The sequence below is a fragment of the Aquarana catesbeiana genome, linkage group LG12 (assembly GCF_042186555.1).
Source record: "Aquarana catesbeiana isolate 2022-GZ linkage group LG12, ASM4218655v1, whole genome shotgun sequence".
Classification (NCBI taxonomy): Eukaryota; Metazoa; Chordata; class Amphibia; order Anura; family Ranidae; genus Aquarana; species Aquarana catesbeiana.
In genome coordinates this window covers 6,207,291-6,226,882 of record NC_133335.1, presented here as the reverse complement: position 1 = coordinate 6,226,882, position 19,592 = coordinate 6,207,291, and the positions used below count along the sequence as shown (strand labels likewise).

Sequence of the window (19,592 nt, the reverse complement as noted above, 5' to 3'; positions counted from 1 at the left end):
AAAGTAAACCAGGAACGGACAAACGGGTACTCACAGGCACAATGGGGTAGTTCCACACCCTGATCCTCTCCGTGGTGTTATAGACCCTCATAAAGGCGTTACTGATAATATTAACCAATACTGGGAGGATATTGTGTGCTCGGGGGTTTCCGATTATTGTGTACCCGTAGTCCTAAAAAAATAAAAGCAGAAAAGTGATACCATACAAAATAAATATGTTCAACAGAATTGTCTTTTGGAATTGTGCACACCCTAGGCATCTACTGAACAACATTGGAACATCAGTCTTGGAATTGTAAGTGTCAAGGTCACATAAACTTATTTCATCATTTCATGCATTTTCATCCAATGCGATTGGATTTAGAGTGTATGTATAGCAAAGCATTTTTTGGTAGTTTTGGATAGAGTAGGGAAGCATTGCAACCCATATAAGGTTATCTTTTGCTGTCTTCATACACAGACAGTGCAGACAATTGTGCTCTTCCGACCTCGTGGTAACAGTTTGGTGAAGACTCTTTTCTGTTCCAGCTTGACTGTGCCCCCCCTGAAGCAATGAATACAAGCCAGGTCTTCTGTGTACAAAGCCAGCTCCATAAAGATATGGTTTGACCAGCATGGTGTGGAGAACCTTGAGGGCCTACATTGAGCCATGGCCTCAACCCTAGTGAACGCCTTTGCAATGAATTGAAATGCTGCTTGCAAGCCAGGTCTTCTGTGTACAAAGCCAGCTTGATACACAGCTGCTTGGACCAGATCTTCTCATCCATTAATCCATCCACAAATGGGCCCAAATATCCACAGGCATTCTCTAAACTCTTGTGGAAAGCCTTCCTAGGAAGAGTGGGGGCTGTTATAGACACAAAGAAGGGATAACGTGACATGGTTTGACCAGTTTGGTGTGGAGGAACATGAATGCGGTATACAGAGCCCTGACCTCAACCCTACACCTTTGGTAGGATGACAGATTATGAGCCAGGTCTTCTCATCCAACATCAGCACCTAACCTCACAGATAGACACAGATTCCCACAGACTCAACACTCCAGGAAAGGCTTTCTGCAAAATTTTAAGGCTGTTATAGACACAAAAGTGGATAACTCAACATGGTTTGGCCAGTATGGTGTGGAGGAACTTGAGTGTCCTGTATGGAACCCTGACCTCAACCCCACTGAACACCTTTGGGATGAATTGGAACCAGATCCTCCCATCCAACATCGGTACTTACAAATGAAACCAAATTCCAACAGACACACTCCAAAATCTTGTGGAAAGTCTTCCCAAGAAAGTGGAGGATGTTATAGCCACAAAGGGGCAACTCAATTAAAAACTGCATATTAATGGTCATGGTTTTGGAACGGGATGTCCAACAATCTCAAATAGGCGTGATGGTCAGGGGTACACATAATATGGCCATATATTGTATAAGTATGAATAGCATGATTTTCTTGATTTAGAGACTAGTGATAATGTTATCAGTACTGTCTACACACTGATGTGTCCGTTCTGTATAGATCAGGAATATGGTAGGAGACATGTCCTGTTGGGTTGATTTCAGCATCCTTAGTGGGGGAGAAATGTTACTTTGTAAGAAAGTTTTATTACCGTGTTGTTGTCTAGTGTGATCTCTATAGCGCCGTTGTAGGCCGTAGTGTTTTCATCATACGGACCATCCAGAACATCCACTGCAATATCTTGAGCCGTGATACCATGAACAAGATTCTCAATGGGAAGACCTATGTGGAGAAATACTGGAAGTCACCATTATGGAAGGTTATGGTTTAGTTAAAAGAAAGGTTAATGACATGTACGGGTTAATAGTAAAAATAAACATTCTCAGGTGGTTGTAGGGTTGACCTACAATGGAAATTTGTTTTACTCTTTGGTAGCATTGTCTTTTGCCTATAGATCAATTTATTATTATTTTTTTTGCTGTGAGGATGCCTCAAGTATTCACACATCTGTCACAAATTGCCATAATGTGAGTAATATATAGGGATGGGCCAAACACGGTTCCCATCCAGAACATGTGAACAGGCAAAAAATTTGTTCGAACACGCGAACACCGTTAAAGTCTATGGGACACGAACATGAAAAATCAAAAGTGCTAATTTTAAAGGTTAATATGCAAGTTATTGTCATAAAAAGTGTTTGGGGACCCGGGTCCTGCCCCAGGGGACATGGATCAATGCAAAAAAAAGGTTTTAAAAACGACCGTTTTTTCGGGAGCAGTGATTTTAATAATGCAATAAACAATAAAAGTGAAATATTCCTTTAAATTTCCTACCTGGGGGGGGGGGTGTCTATAGTATGCCTGTAAAGTAGCGCATGTTTTCCGTGTCTATAACAGTCTGAGAGCAAAATGACATTTCTAAAAGAATAAAAAGTCATTTAAAAGTGCTTGCGCTAGTGCCGGCTATTAATGAATTGTTGGTCCCGACAATACACATAAAAGTAATTGAAAAAAAAAAAAAATGTGTGGGGGTCCCCCAAAATTCCATTACCAGGCCCTTCAGGTCTGGTATGGATATTAAGAGGAATTCCGAGGCAAAATTTAAAAAAAATGGCGTGGGGTTCCCCCAAAAATCCACACCAGACCCTTATCCGAGCACGCAACCTGGCAGGCCGCAGGAAAAGAGGGGGGAACGAGAGAGTGCCCCCCCTCCTGAACCATACCAGGCCACATGCCCTCAACATGGGGAGGATGTCCCCATGTTGATGGGGACAAGGGCCTCATCCCCACAACCCTTGCCCAGTGGTTGTGGGGGTCTGCGGGCTTATCGGAATCTGGAAGCCCCCTTTAACAAAGGGGACACCCAGATCCCGCCCCCCCATGTGAATTGGTACCATTTCACAAAAAGAAAGTGTCAAAATGTTAAAAAACCACATGAGACGGCTTGGGACAAGTCCTTTATTAAAAATAAAAAAATAAAAAATAAAAAAGATATTCCAGCGATGTAATCCAATAAATCCATGCTCCTACTCCAACGATATAATCCAATTCTCGATCTCCAGCGATGGATGATCTCCAGCGACTCCAGCGAGGAACACGCACAGGATCCTGCCTCCACTGGAGGCACCCAGCCAATGACGCGGCGCCAGCTTAACAGTTCTTATGTAGCTGAGGGCCGGGCCACCTGTCACATGACCCTGTCCCTCTCTGACAAGGGGAAACGTTGGGGTTTCCCAGTGACGTGTACGAGTGACCCCGCCCCCCTCTGATGCAATGGGAATCCTGCATTGCTTCAGAGGGGGGCGGGGTCACCCATGCGTTTCCCCTTGTCAGAGGGGGACGGGGTCATGTGACGGGTGGCCCCGCCCTCAGCTACATAAGGGCTGTCAAGCTAGCGCTGCGTCATTGGCTGGGTGCCTCCAGTGGAGGCAGGATCCTGTGCGTGTTCCTTGCTGGTGTCAGGTCCCACACTTACCAGACAGGTGAGTCCGCTTGGGCAGAGGGTAGGCTCCCTTACGTATCCGATTCGGGACCCCTGATAGAGTAAACAGGAAGCCCACGAATGCGGAGTGGTATGAGGGCCTGATGTGGAGTCCTGGAGCAAGGTGGTTTTACAGGCAGCTGGTAGAGCTTCAGGAAGGCTGGAACTGATGCTGAGCAGGAGCTTATCAGGCTGATCACACACAGGCAGAGGTCGGCAGCAAGCTGGCAGCAACGGTACAAGTGGAGCAGGCAGTAACAAGGTCAAACAAGCCGGGGTCGGGTTCAGGCAGCAATCAAGGGAGGTCCAAAGACAAGCCGGGTCACAACGGGTCAAACTTCAGGAATACAAGAACTCAGAGAGGATCACAGGAACGAGACACAGAGCTGTTGATCAGGCAGCACCGAACAGGGACAGAGGCAGACTTAAATAGGCTGATTGGTGCCAAAACGCCACGCTCGTGCGTACGCCGATTTGCCAAAGCGCCGCGCGCCCCCGCACACGCCCGAGCGCGCTCCCTGACGCCGGCGTGCACGCCAACGCCACCGGGCACGCCTGCGGTAACGCCCATAGGCGAACGCGCGTTAGCGCGTACACACATCCGCCCGGACGCCACCCTGCACGCCACGGCTGGTCAGACCAGACACGCCAGCGCCCCCAGGAACACGCGCCCTAGCATGCACGGAGACACGAGCACCAACGCGCCCCGCCGTGCACTGGAGCCCAACCAGGTAACCTCTCTGACAGTGCCCCCTCCTCAAGGGCAGACTCCGGATGCCTAGCTGGGCCATCTTTGCGGCATGAGAAGTTTTAAAAGACTGAAGAAGTTCTCTGGCATGCAAGTTACTTTCTGGCTCCCATGAATTGTCTTCAGGTCCATAGCCCCTCCATTTTACCAGATATTGAATCTGATTGCGTCTTCTTCTGCAATCTAAAATTGCCTCCACCTCAAACTCCTCCTCGCCGTTAACCAAGATAGGTTTGGGTGGCCCAATACTACGGCCAGAAAAAGAGTTGGGGGTAACCGGCTTCAAGAGGGACACGTGGAAGACTGGGTGTATCCTCAGGGTGTTAGGAAGGTCAAGTTCATATGCCACATTGTTGATTTTTCTTTTAATCGAGAAAGGACCCAAGTATTTAGGACCCAGTTTTTTGGACGGACAGGCCAACTTAAGGTTAGCAGTAGATAACCAGACAGAATTGCCCGGTTCCAGAACAAGTTCTCCCCGTCTCTTCCTGTCAAAAATTCTCTTGTAATCTTCTTGAGCTTTAGTCATGGTATCCTGCAGCAATTTGTTATTGTTTGAGAAAAAGTCCAAAGTTTCGGATACTGCAGGAACAGGGCACTCGAGAATAGATCCAGGCAAGAAGGATGGGTGGAAACCATAGTTGGCATAAAATGGTGACTGATTGGTAGCTGAGTGTAGTGAGTTGTTGTAAGAGAACTCCGCGATGGGAAGCAGGGAAGCCCAGTCATCCTGGGAGAATGCAGAGAAACAGCGGAGGTACTGCTCTAAGGTTTGATTCGTCCTCTCGGTTTGTCCATTTGACTGGGGATGATAGGCCGAAGAAAATGATAATTCGATTTCCAGGGCGCCACAAAGGGCTTTCCAGAATCTGGAGGTAAACTGGACGCCTCTGTCAGAAACTATATTGGTTGGTACTCCATGCAGTCTGACGATCTCCTTAATAAAGATGGTAGCAGTCTCCATAGCCGAAGGGGTGCCCTTCATGGGGAGGAAATGGGCCATTTTAGACAGCCTGTCTACTACAACAAAAATGGAAGAAAAACCTTCTGATGGAGGGAGTTTGACAATAAAGTCCATTGAAATCATGGCCCATGGTCTCTCTGGGACTGATAATGGTCTCAACAGACCCCAAGCTCTTGCCCGGCTACTCTTGCTTCTGGCGCAAGTATTACAGGACTCAACATATTCCTTGCAATCCTTGGTAAGGTGGGGCCACCAAAAGGTGCGTTGGACAAGATCAATTGTCTTCCGTGTGCCGAAGTGACCGGCCAGTTTGTGATCATGGCATAAGCTTAATACCCATACCTTTAGCTCCTCAGGGACCACAATTTTATTTTTATACCAGAACAACCCATCTTTGGTACAAGCTCCAGCAGGTGATGACATTCCCATAGAGGATCGTCTGATCTGAGAGATTAGATCCTCCTGTAAGATCAGGAAATTCCCAGAGGGGAGAATGGTGTCTGGAGACAGGGTCTTCTCTGAATCAAGAAACATTCGGGAAAGGGCGTCGGATTTGACATTCTTGGATCCGGGTCTGTAGGTAATATGAAAAATAAATCGAGAAAAAAAAAGTGCCCATCTGGCCTGCCGGGGTTTCAGTCTCTTGGCTGTCCTTGGGTATTCTAGGTTTTTATGGTCCTTGTAGACCAAAATGGGGTGAGCTGCACCTTCCAGGAGATAGCGCCATTCCTCCAGAGCTGCTTTAATGGCTAGAAGTTCCCGATCTCCCACGTCATAATTTCTCTTGGAAGGGGAGAGTTTACGTGAGAAAAATCCCACAGGGTACAGGAGTGCTTTGGCACCTTGTCTTTGTGAGAGTACGGCTCCAACCGCGACTTCGGAAGCATCCACTTCCAAGACGAAAGGTAAGGCAGGGTTGGGATGTTTGAGGATAGTGGCTGACGTAAACAGAGCTTTGAGTCTTTCAAAGGCCACTTGCGCCTTGGGGGTCCAGCAGAACCGGGTTCCTTGTTTGATAAGTTCTGTAATGGGAGTTATAATTGAAGAGAATCCTTTAATGAATTTCCTATAGAAATTAGCAAAGCCAATAAAACGCTGTACTCCTTTCTTGTCTATAGGTGCAGGCCAATCCAAGATAGTGGATACTTTTTGCGGATCCATTTTGATACCGTCAGGGGAAATGACCAAGCCTAGGAACTGGATGGATTGGCGCTTGAACTCGCATTTTTCGAGTTTGGCATAAAGCCCATGTTGTCTAAGCCGGGTAAATACATTTCGTACGTGTTTGCGGTGGTCAGTCAGGGAAGCAGAGAAAACCAGGATATCGTCTAGATAAACGATGACATATAGGTCCAGAAAGTCCCGAAAGACATCGTTGACGAAGTGCTGGAATGTGGCTGGCGTGTTGCACAGACCAAAGGGCATGACGAGGTACTCGTAGTGCCCAAATCGAGTACGAAAGGCCATCTTCCATTCGTCCCCCTCTCTTATGCGGATCAAATTGTAGGCTCCACGGAGGTCCAGCTTGGTGAAGACGGTAGCAGATCCTAATCTCTGAAACAATTCGGGAACCAGAGGTAGTGGGTATCTGTTTTTTACAGTAATTTTATTGAGCTCCCGGTAATCGATGCATGGACGTAAGGAGTGATCCTTTTTCTCTACGAAAAAGATGCCTGCACCTGCTGGAGAAGTGGAGGGACGAATGAATCCTTTCTTCAGGTTTTCGTCTATATAGACTTTCAAAGTGCCCAGCTCCTGCTCAGTTAAGGGAAAAATCCTCCCGAAAGGAACTTCAGTTCCCGGTAAGAGTTCTATCGGGCAATCATAGGGTCTGTGTACTGGAAGAGTTTCTGCGCCCTTTTTGCTGAACACATCCAGGAAATCCCGGTAAGGTTCGGGGAGATTTTGGTAAGACTTGGTTTCTGAATCTAGGTACAGGCATTGAGAGGATGCCATAGGGGTTCCTTGTAAACAGTGTTGCTTGCAATATTCAGATGAAAACTGGATTTTGCCCATGGACCAGTTGATACTAGGATTGTGAGCCTGTAACCAAGGCATTCCTAAGATAATTGGGAAGAGGGGAGAGGAGATGACATCCAAGCGTAAAAGTTCCTGGTGTTCCAGGCCAATGGTGGCCAGTAGAGGAACAGTTTCCTGGGTAACAGGGCCGGAGCTGAGAGTGGAGCCATCCGCTAAGAAAACTGCTAATCCCTGAGCTTTGGTTTGAGTAGGAATATGATGGTCTTTAATGAAGGTCCGGTCAATGAATCCGCTACATGCTCCCGAATCAATGATGACCGGTACTGGGATGTTCCTTCCAGGTAACTGTAATACAACGGAAAGTGTTAAGTGGTTACCGGATCTAGGTAAAACAGGTGCACACAACGAAGAGGACGGTAGACACTTACGTCTCTTATTGGGACATGCTCTTGCAAAGTGTCCAGACTCTCTGCAGTACAAGCACAGGTTGAGAGTGCATCTGCGTGTCTTCTCTTCTGGGGTCAGAGAGGGACGGAGCAGTCCCAGCTCCATGGGCTCAGGAGCCTCCTGGGTTGGAACAGACGAGACAGGTGGAGCTTGGTTCGGGGCACTGGGAGCCCTGGGTAACATCCAAGTGAGGCGTGGATGGCCAACGGACCTCTCAGAACGTCTTTCTCTGAGGATTTGGATTGACAAGTTGATAAGCTCCTCTAGTGTCTGAGGTATCCCTACCCGTGCCAATTCATCCTTAAGAGGGTCCGACAACCCCAGCCGGTATTGGTGACGCAAAGCCGCGTCATTCCACTCCGTATCAGAGCTCCAACGCCTAAACTCTACGGCGTAATCTTCGGCCGCTCTGCGGCTTTGTTGAAGGGAGTGCAAGGCGGCTTCTGCTGTGGCTGTTAACTGGGGATCCTCATACAACTGGGACATTGCTATGAAAAAGTAATTCAAGGAATCCAAAGATCTGGCCTTTTGCTCAAGCAGGTGGTGGGCCCAGGTCTGAGGCTCGCCGGACAGCAAAGATATGACGAACCCCACCTTGGTGGCTTCCAGGGAAAACGTACGGGGTTGTAGAGCAAAATAAAGTTCGCATGCGTTGCGGAACGCCCGGAACTTGCAACGATCTCCGGAGAATTTTTCGGGTGTAGGCACCCTGGGCTCTGGTGGGAGCATTACTACAGAGGGAGCTGAGGCAGGATTAGCAGGTGCTGTTCCCGAAGGGGAGGCTGAGAGGGCCTGGACCTGTCCCTCCAGTCTGGTATAGCCCTCCTGTAGACTTTTGACGGCTTGGGTGAGGCCCGCTAGGTGCCTGCAAAGTTCATCCATGGGGGAGGTCCCCTGCCCGGACTCAGTCATGGCTGCCTGATACTGTCAGGTCCCACACTTACCAGACAGGTGAGTCCGCTTGGGCAGAGGGTAGGCTCCCTTACGTATCCGATTCGGGACCCCTGATAGAGTAAACAGGAAGCCCACGAATGCGGAGTGGTATGAGGGCCTGATGTGGAGTCCTGGAGCAAGGTGGTTTTACAGGCAGCTGGTAGAGCTTCAGGAAGGCTGGAACTGATGCTGAGCAGGAGCTTATCAGGCTGGTCACACACAGGCAGAGGTCGGCAGCAAGCTGGCAGCAACGGTACAAGTGGAGCAGGCAGTAACAAGGTCAAACAAGCCGGGGTCGGGTTCAGGCAGCAATCAAGGGAGGTCCAAAGACAAGCCGGGTCACAACGGGTCAAACTTCAGGAATACAAGAACACAGAGAGGATCACAGGAACGAGACACAGAGCTGTTGATCAGGCAGCACCGAACAGGGACAGAGGCAGACTTAAATAGGCTGATGGGCGCCAAAACGCCGCGCTCGTGCGTACGCCGATTCGCCAAAGCGCCGCGCGCCCCTGCACACGCCCGAGCGCGCTCCCGACGCCAGTGTGCACACCAACACCACCGGGTACGCCTGCGGTAACGCCCATAGGCGAACGCACGCTAGCGCGGACGCGCGTTAGCGTGGACGCGCGTTAGCGCGTACGCACATCCGCCCGGACGCCACCCTGCACGCCACGGCTGGTCAGACCAGACACGCCAGCGCCCCCAGGAACACGCGCCCTAGCATGCACGGAGACACGAGCACCAACGCGCCCCGGCGTGCACCGGCGCCCAACCAGGTAACCTCTCTGACAGCTGGAGTCGCTGGGGATCATCCATCGCTGGAGATGGAGAATTGGATCACATCGCTGGAGTAGGAGCATGGATTTATTGGAATAAATTGCTGGAATCTCTTTTTTATTTTTTATTTTTAATAAAGGACTTGTCCCAAGCCGTCTCCTGTGGTTTTTTTAACATTTTGACACTTTCATTTTGTCAAATGGTAGGGGTAGAGGGGGCTTCCAGATTCTGATAAGCCACCCGCCCGCAGACCCTCACAACCACCTGGCAAGGGTTGTGGGGATGAGGCCCTTGTCCCCATCAACATGGGGACATCCTCCTCATGTTGAGGGCATGTGGCCTGGTACGGTTCAGGAGGCCACATGCCCTCAACATGAGGAGGTCTCTCATCCCCCCCTCTTTTCCTGCGGCCTGCCAGGTTGCGTGCTCGGATAAGGGTCTGGTGTGGATTTTTAGGGGAACCCCATGTCATTTCTTTTTTAAATTTTGGCACGGAGTTCCCCTTAAAATCCATACCAGACCTGAAGGGTCTGGTATAGATTTTTGGGGGGAACCCCATGCCATTTTTCAAAATAATTTTGGCGCGGAGTTCCCTTAAATTTCCATACCAGACCTGAAGGGTCTTTGCTCTCGGACTGTTATAAACACGGTAAACATGCGCTACTTTACCGGCATACTATAGACACCCCCCCAGGTACGAAATTTAAAGGAATATTTCACTTTTATTGTTTCACTTTAAGCATCATTAAAATCACTGCTCCTGAAAAAACAGCCGTTTAAAAAAAATTTTTTTTTCATTGATACATGTCCCCTGGGAGAATCAAAAGTGCTAATTTTAAAGGCTAATTTGCATGCTATTGTCCTAAAAAGTGTTTGAAGACCTGGGTCCTGCCCCAGGGGACATGTATCAATGCAAAAAAAGTTTTAAAAACGGCCGTTTTTTCGGGAGCAGTGATTTTAATAATGCTTAAAGTCAAACAATAAAAGTGTAATATTCCTTTAAATTTCGTACCTGGGGGGTGTCTATAGTATTCCTGTAAAGGGGCGCATGTTTCCCTTGTTTAGAACAGTCCTGCACAAAATGACATTTCAAAGGAAAAAAAGTCATTTAAAACTACTCGCGGCTATTAATGAATTGCCGGTTCGACAATACACATAAAAGTTCATTGATAAAAACTGGATGGGATTTCTCCACAGGGGAACTCCGAACCAAAATTAAAAAAAAAAACTGGCGTGGGGGTCCCCCTAAATTCCATACCAGGCCCTTCAGGTCTGGTATGGATTTTAAGGGGAACCCCGCGCCAAAATGTAAAAAAAAATTGGCGTGGGGTCCCCCCAAAAATCCATACCAGACTCTTATCTGAGCACGCAACCTGGCAGGCCGCAGGAAAAGAGGGGGGAACGAGAGAGCGCCCCCCCTCCTGAACCATACCAGGCCACATGCCCTCAACATTGGGAGGGTGCTTTGGGGTAGCCCACCAAAACACCTTGTCCCCATGTTGATGAGGACAAGGGCCTCATCCCCACAACCCTTGGCTGGTGGTTGTGGGGGTCTGTGGGTGGGGGGCTTATCGGAATCTGGAAGCCCCCTTTAACAAGGGGACCCCCAGATCCCGGTCCTCCCCCCTGTGTGAAATGGTGGGGGGGTACAAGAGTACCCCTACCATTTCACAAAAAAACTGTCAAAAATGTTAAAAAATACAAGAGACAGTTTTTGACAATTCCTTTATTTAAAGTCTTCTTTTTTCCATCTTCTTTCGTCTTTCTTCTATCTTCCTTCGGTTTCTTCCTCCATCTTCTTCCTCCGATCCTCTGCTTCTTTCTCCGGTGTTCTCATCCGGCATCTTCCTCCGCCCTATCATCTTCTCTTCATCTTCTTCTCTTCATCTTATTTTCGAGCCGCTCTGCATCCATGATTGGATGGGAGGCTCCCGCTGTGTGACGCTTCTCTCTTCATCTTCATCTTCTTCTCTTCATCATCTTCTCTTCATCTTCTTCTTCTCTTAATCTTCTCTTCATCTTCTTCTTCTCTTCATCTTCTTCTTCTCTTCATCTTCTTCTTCTCTTCATCTTCTTCTTCTGGCCGCTCCGCATCCATGATTGGATGGGAGGCTCCCGCTGTGTGACGCTTCTCATCTTCTGACGGTTCTTAAATAACGGAGGGCGGGGCCACCCAGTGACCTCGCCCCCTTCTGATGCACGGGACTTCCCTGTGGCATTCCCTGTGACGTCAGAGGGGGCGGGGTTACCGGGTGGCCCCACCCTCCGTTATTTAAGGAGCGTCAGAAGACGAAAAGTGTCACACAGCGGGAGCCTCCCATCCAATCATCGATGCAGAGCGGCCCGAAAAGAAGATAAAGACAAGAAGATGAAGAGAAGAAGATGAAGAGAAAAAGATGAAGAGAAAAAGATGAAGAGAGAAGCCTCACACAGCGGGAGTCTCCCATCCAATCATGGATGCGGAGCGGCCCGAAAAGAAGATGAAGAGAAGGAGATGGAGAGAAGGAGATGTCGCGGAGGGAGATGCCGTACGAGAACACCGGAGAAAGAAGCAGAGGATCGGAGGAAGAAGAAGATGGCAGAAGAAACCGAAGGAGGATAGAAGAAAGAAGAAAGAAGATAGAAGATGGAAAAAAGAAGACTTTAAATAAAGGAATTGTCAAAAACTGTCTCTTGTCATTTTTAACATTTTTGACAGTTTTTTGTGAAATGGTAGGGGTACTTTTGTACCCCCTTACCATTTCACACAGGGGGGGGTGGGATTTGGGGGTCCCCTTGTTAAAGGGGGCTTCCAGATTCCGATAAGCCCCCAGCCCGCAGACCCCCACAACCACTGGCCAAGGGTTGTGGGGATGAGGCCCTTGTCCTCATCAACATGCGGACAAGGTGCTTTGGTGGGCTACCCCAAAGCACCCTCCCAATGTTGAGGGCATGTGGCCTGGTACGGTTCAGGAGGGGGGGGGGGCGCTCTCTCGTCCCCCCCTCTTTTCCTGCGGCCTGCCAGGTTGCGTGCTCGGATAAGGGTCTGGTATGGATTTTTGGGGGGACCCCACGCCAATTTTTTAAAAAATTTTGGCGCGGGGTTCCCCTTAAAATCCATACCAGACCTGAAGGGCCTGGTATGGAATTTAGGGGGACCCCCACGCCAATTTTTTTTTTTCATTTTGGTTCGGGGTTCCCCTGTGGGGAAATCCCATGCAGTATTTATCAATGAACTGTTATGTGTATTGTCGGACCGACAATTCATATAGCCGCGAGTAGTTTTAAATTACTTTTTTTCCTTTGAAATGTCATTTTGTGCAGGACTGTTCTAAACAAGGGAAACATGCACCCCTTTACAGGCATACTATAGACACCCCCCAGGTACTAAATTTAAAGGAATATTACACTTTTATTGTTTGATTTTAAGCATTATTAAAATTACTGCTCCCGAAAAAACTGCCATTTTTAAAACTTTTTTTTGCATTGATCCTTGTCCCCTGGGGCAGGACCCGGGTCCCCAAACACTTTTTATGACAATAACTTGCATATAAGCCTTTAAAATTAGCACTTTTGATTCTCCCATAGACTTTTAAAGGGTGTACTGCGGCTTTCGAATTTGCCGCGAACACCCCAAATTGTTCGCTGTTTGGCAAACTGGTGAACAGCCGATGTTCGAACATGAGTTCAACTCGAACTCGAAGCTCATCCCTAATCTCTAGTAATATACAGTGACTTGAAAAAGTATTCGTACCCCTTGAAATTTTCCACATTTTGTCATGGTACAACCAAAAACGTAAATGTATTTTTGGGGATTTTATGTGATAGACCACTACAAAGTGTCACATAATTGTGAAGTGGAAGGAAAATTATAAATGTTTTTCAAAATGTAAAAAAATAAATAAATATCTGATAAGTGTGGCATGCATTTTTATTCAGCCCCGTTTACTCTGATAACCCTAAATAAAATCTAGTGGAACCAGTCACCTAATTAGTAAATAGAGTCCACCAGAGTGTAATTTATTCTCATTATAAATATAGCTGTTCCGTGAAGCCTTCAGAGGTTTGCTTTAGAGAATCTTAGTGAACAAACAGCATCATGAAGGCCAGGGATTACACCAGACAGGTCAGGGATAAGGTGTGGAGAAGTTTAAAGCAGGGTTAGGTTATAAAAAATCTCCCAAGCTATGAACATCCCACGGAGCTCTGTTCAATCCATCATCGGAAAACAGAAAGAGTATGGCACAGCTGCAAACCTACCAAGACATGGCCGTCCACCTAAACTGACAAGCCAGGCAAGGAGAGCATTCATCAGAGAAGCAGCCAAGAGGTCCATGGTAACTCTGGAGGAGCTGCAGAGATCCACAGCTCAGGTGGGAGAATCTGTCCACAGGACAAATATTAGTTGTGTTCTCCACAAATCTGACCTTTATGGAAGAGTGACAAGAAGAAAGACATTGGTGAAAGAAAGTCATAAGAAGTCCCATTTGTAGTTTGTGAGAAGCCATGTGGAGGACACAGAAAACATGTGGAAGAAGGTGCTCTGGTCAGATGAGACCAAAGTTGAACTTTTTGGCCTAAAAGCAAAACGCTATGTGTGGCGGAAAACTAACACTGCACATCACCCTGAACACACCATCCCTACCGTGAAACATGGTGGCAGCATCATGTTGTGGGGATGCTTTTCTTCAGGGACAGGGAAGCTGGTCAGAGTTGATGGGAAGATGGATGGAGCCAAATACAGGACAATCTTAGAAGAAAACCTGTTAGAGTCTGCAAAAGACTTTAGACTGGGGCGGAGGTTCACCTTCCAGCAGGACAACGACGCAAAACATACAGCCAGAGCTACAATGGAATGGTTTAGATCAAAGCATATTTATGTGTTAGAATGGTCTAGTCACAGTCCAGACCTAAATCACATTGAGAATCTGTGGCAAGACTTGAAAATTGCTGTTCACAGACGCTCTCCATCCAATCTGACAGAGCTTGAGATATTTTGCAAAGAATAATGGGCAAAAATGTCCCTCTCTAGATGTGCAAAGCTGGTAGAGACATCCCCAAAAAGACTTGCAGCTGTAATTGCAGAGAAAGCGGGTTCTACAAAGTATTGACTCCGGGGGGCGCTATACAATTGCCCCCCCACACTTTTCACATATTTATTTGTATCATTTATCATTTTCCTTCCACTTCACAATTATGTGCCACTTTGTGTTGGTCTATCTCATAACATCCCAATAAAATACATTTACGTTTTTGGTTGTAACATGACAGAATGTGTAAAATTTCAAAGGGGTATGAATACTTGCAGTATTTTTCTTCATTGGGGTATTTCAGGAAAATTCTGCAATACAGACACTAAATGGAGCTGACAATAATAACTTTGACAGTTGTGAGAATGCTTGAGGCATTTCCACAGAGATCTTTTTATAAATAGACTCCAAGGAGTAGAGACTTTATGGAGATGATTTACTAAAACTGGAGAGTGTAAAATCTGGTGCAGCTTTGCATAGAAACCAATCAGCTTCCAGTTTTTTGTTTTTTTTTTAATGTCAAAGCTTAACTGAACAAGCTGAAATTAGAAGCTGATTGGCTACCATGCAGAACTGCACCAGATTCTGCACTCTCCAGTTTTAGTAAACCAACCCCTATATGTTTCTTCTGCCTCAAAAAATAATTTGCCTGTCTATTAGTACTTTGTGTGTAGTGCATGAACAGAGCAGTGTACATTTCCGGCATCTATAAGCAAATGGAGCTGGGTGACTGGAAGATGTTACTGCAACACACACTAATGGTGGAAGAAAAGATGCCAGGCCATAAGAAGCCTCGAAGGAGATTGCAGTGACGAGGTGGAGCATGGACCATGCATAGCTGGAGGAAGCCAATCTAAGTCACCATAAGGTGGAACATGCCTGGACATTATAGTAAATGTTCTGGGAACTGCTGCTTCAGTTCTGCTTTAAGACTGAGAATGTTTTTGATTTGCCAAATGAAATATTTAAGCTTAGAGTGCTGATAACTGAAAATGATGGCCCCTTTTGGTTTTGTACCAGTGGTGTTGACGAGCAGAAGATTGGAGTAATATCTGTGGGCCCGATCTCCAGGTCTTCGGAAGTAAAGCTGTGGAGTCAGCTCCCAGGTGTTTGTGGAGTGGAAATTGTTCACCAGTATGGTGGTGGTAACCAGGGGAAGGATGAACAATACCAGCAGAAGAAGTCTGAAATTCAAGATGGCGTGTTACATGCATATTAGATTAAGGACAAGTACACACAGTCTCCTATTTCCATTCCTATATTGCACCTGACAGGTGTTGTTGGCAGTAACCTGCTACTTCAACACCAATGTTCCCAACTCCACCTATCAGATAATCCAAAAGTAGTATACTGTATATCTTAAGAGAAAAGTACACTATATGGGGCCACCTCTCCAAATGATGGCATTCAGGTGTCTCCAGTGATGGGTCCTGGTAATACTCCATCATACAAAGACATCGTAGACAATTGTGCTCTTCCAACCTTGTGGTAAAAAATTGAGGAAGGCCCTTTTCTGTTCCACCATGACTGAGCCCCTGTGTACAAACCAGCTCCATAAAGACATGGTGTCACCAATTTGGTGTGGAGAACCATGAGTGGCCTCCACAGAGCCCTGACCTCAATCCTACTGAACACCTTTGGGATTAGTTGGAATGCCAAATGTGAGCGAAGTCTTCTGTATACAACACCAGCTCCATAAAGACACGGTTTGACCATTTTGGTTTGGGGGAACCTGAGAGTGCTGCACAGAGCCCTGACCTCAGCCCTACTGAGCACCATAGAAATTAGTTAGGATGCCGATTGCAAGCCAGGTCTTCTGTGTACATAAATCAATAAATAAGCAGAATTTTACACATGAAATAACTCTATACTATACCATACCCCGGTCCCGCCATATCAGAGATCGCCAGAAACCGATTACACCTACATGGATCGAAAGCCTTTTATGTCATGGATAAGTTTCAAGTATCGTATCCTCGCCACGGCCAACACCTGCTGTCTCCACAATGCCAGTCCACTGATGGTGGGTGTACCGGAGTCCGACATCAGAAGGATAGAATCCTCCGGCTCCGAGGAGAAGTGATCCTCTTCTTCATTTTGCTCTTGGGCAAAAACGCCATAATCTGATCATTCAAGATGAGAAAATAAATAATTTGGTGTGCTGTACATAGACAGCAAAACTTTAATTGCAATGACCTTGTTGTGGCATATTTCATTGTCATTAATCGCCATGATAATATAGTCCTTATTACCACATTGGTAGCAATTTTGACCTCAAGCTTAGCCTTGGAATGTAGTTAAAGAGTATCTAAACCTGAACTCCTTGGCTCTTTTTGGTTTGTTAAATATACAATTGAAAGTGTTTTGTTTTTTTTTGAAAAGTGCAAACAAAATCCTGTTCATCCTGCCAGAAATCCAGTGAGCTGGTAACTTCATATAAATTGTGTAGGCAGGTGCAGTCTACTTTCTCTACTGCAGGTGGTGCTTAAGTCTTTGGTAGGGATGCGCCGAACACCCCCCAGGTTCGGTTTGCACCAGAACATGCAGACAGGCAAAAAATTTGTTTGAACACGCGACCACCGTTAAAGTCTATAGGACATGAACATGAATAATCAAAAGTGCTAATTTTAAAGGCTAATATGCAAGTTATTGTCATAAAAAGTGTTTGGGGTACCCGGGTCCTGCCCCAGGGGACATGGATCAATGCAAAAAAAAGTTTTAATAACCGCTGCTTTTTTGGGAGCAATGATTTTAATAATGCTTAAAGTGAAACAATAAAAGGTAAATATTCCTTTAAATTTCCATACCTGGGGGGTGTCTATAGTATGCCTGTAAAGTGGTGCATTTTTCCCGTGTTTAGAACAGTCCCCGCACAAAATGACATTTCTAAAGGAAAAAAAGCCATTTAAAACTACTCGCGGCTATAATGAATTGTCGGTCCCGGCAATACAGATAAAAGAAGTCATTGAAAAAAACAGCATGGGATTCCCCCAGTCCATTACCAGACCAGTAAGACATAACTACGTTTAGATAAATAGATGTAGGAACATGGCTCCCATGTACATACTAATGCCCCGTACACACGGTCGGATTTTCCAATGGAAAATGTTCGATCGGAGCGTGTTGTCGGATATTCCGACCGTGTGTGGGCTCCATCGGACATTTTCCATCGGATTTTCTGACACACAAAGTTGGAGAGCAGGAGATAAAATTTTCCGACAAACAAAATCCGTTGTCGGAAATTCCGATCGTGTGTACACAAATCCGACGGATAAAGTGCCACGCATGCTCAGAATAAATAAAGAGATGAAAGCTATTGGCCACTGCCCCGTTTATAGTCCCGACGTACATGTTTTACGTCACTGCGTTTAAAACGATCGGATTTTCCGACAACTTTGTGTGACCGTGTGTATGCAAGACAAGTTTGAGCCAACATCCGTCAGAAAAAATCCTAGGATTTTGTCGGAATGTCCGAACAAAGTCCGACCGTGTGTACGGGGCATAAGAGGATCAGATCACTTGTAGGCACACATCAGTTGTAAAGTAGTGGCAAGTGTTGCTCCCCTTCAAGAAGGGAGCATCCTGCTCCGTTTAAAAAAAAAGAAAACAGCGTACCGTGTGGTCGGTACATACCGAAAGTCATTTTTGGGTGTTTTTTTTTTTTTTGTTAAGAATGAGAAAGGTGGACACATTTAGTGTCTAAAGAGGGAGGAAGAATGAAGAAGAGAAGAAGTAGAAAAAGAACGAGAGAACGAGAAAAGGGGAGGCAGGGAGGGGGAAAAATTTAAAAAAAAGGGGGGGGTATAGGAGCTTCCGTGGGATTGACAGTAAAAGGAACCGAGCTTCCAGAACTACATACCTTCAGATAGTTAAGAAAATGCTAAATATTCATCCGAAAAATGAAACATGTCCCAATGCAGCCAGCGCATGTTGTGCTCCTCTGTCTTATCCCTGAGGATTGCGGTGAGGATTTCCATCCGTTGGATATCGTTCACCCTGGCAAACCATTGTGTTATAAGGGGTGGGGTTTGTTGTTTCCACATACTGGGAATACATGCCCTAGCGGCATTCAAAAGATGCTTCAGAAAAGACTTACGGTATCTCTCACTCGACATAGGGGTCAAATTAAGAAGCACTGCTGCAGGGTTGTCAAAGAGAGAGTAGTCTGTAAGTTTGTGCACGATTTGGAGTACCTGTCGCCAGAAGGGTCGAATCTTTGGACAGTCCCAGAAAATGTGAAATATTGTGCCGTTCTGGGTGCCACATCTCCAACATAGTGGGCTGTGTCCAGGGAAAAGGGACACCAATACAGCAGGGGTCCTGTACCAGCGTGTCAAGATTTTATAAGAAGTCTCCTGATATTTGCTGCAGAGGGAAGATTTGTGAGCAAAAAATAATATTCGGTTCTTTTGATCTTCTGAAAATGTGAAGTTTCGGTCTCTTTCCCATTTGAGCAAATATGGTGGATCTTGGTGAGACGTGACTGCGAGTAAAATACCATATGAAATGGAGAGAGATTTTCGAATAGGACCTTCCCCCAAACAAAGGTCTTCAAATGAAGTAGGTTGTCTTCAGAACCCAGAATGATTGGGAAGGGATCGGAGAAAGTAGGTTAGTTGTAACATTTTCCACTGGCCCAGAGCTGAAGAATTGAAAGAACTATACAGTTCTGATGGGCAGATCCAACCAGATGGGCTAAGGAAGGAAGGAGCTCTGACTAGGTTCAGATCTTGTTGGAGTTGAAAGGTTCTATCAGCCAAGCCCGGAGCAAAGTCTGGGTGACCAATGACGGGAGTCAATGGCGAGGGAAAACTGGAAGTAGCTGCCAGTTTGTAATATCTAGAAAGTTCTATCAGGGTGGATTCAATCAAGGAATGGGGAGGTGCTACTCGAGAGTGGTGGTCTCCTGACCAGGGAAGGCCAGTTAGGGGGGCAGTCACTGATTCTTGTTCAAAAGACACCCAAAGTTTGTGAGAAGCGTGTCTGCACCAAATCGACCACTCTGGTCATATGAACCGCTATACAATATAAGGCAGGGTCTGGGAGTCTGACACCGCCCCTGAGCTTAGATCTTTGCAAGAGTGCCCGCTTGAGACGGGAAGGTTTACCTCGCCAAACATATCGGATGAAGGCTGCTCATGTCTTTTGAAAAAACTCTTGTGGCAGTTTGATCAGCAAGGCTTGCAGCAGATATAAGAGCCATGGCATGACGTTCATTTTTATGACATTACATCTGCCAAACCAAGAGACTGCCAAGGATTTCAATTTCTCTAAATCTGCAGAAAGGGTAGCCAATAAAGG

General features: G+C 46.5%; 1 protein-coding gene across 4 annotated transcripts in view; it reads right to left on the bottom strand.

Moving 5' to 3' along the window:
* LOC141113858 (cholesterol transporter ABCA5-like) overlaps positions 1-19,592 on the bottom strand; it is a 97,378-nt gene that overhangs the window by 32,649 nt on the left and 45,137 nt on the right. For all 4 annotated transcript variants that reach the window (XM_073607188.1, XM_073607189.1, XM_073607190.1 and 1 more), the window contains 4 exons: positions 16,219-16,414; positions 15,309-15,475; positions 1,602-1,732; positions 35-172 (listed from right to left, as the gene is read on the bottom strand). In XM_073607188.1, the coding sequence (XP_073463289.1) occupies positions 35-172; positions 1,602-1,732; positions 15,309-15,475; positions 16,219-16,414 (632 nt within the window). The remainder of the gene's footprint in view (positions 1-34; positions 173-1,601; positions 1,733-15,308; positions 15,476-16,218; positions 16,415-19,592) is intronic.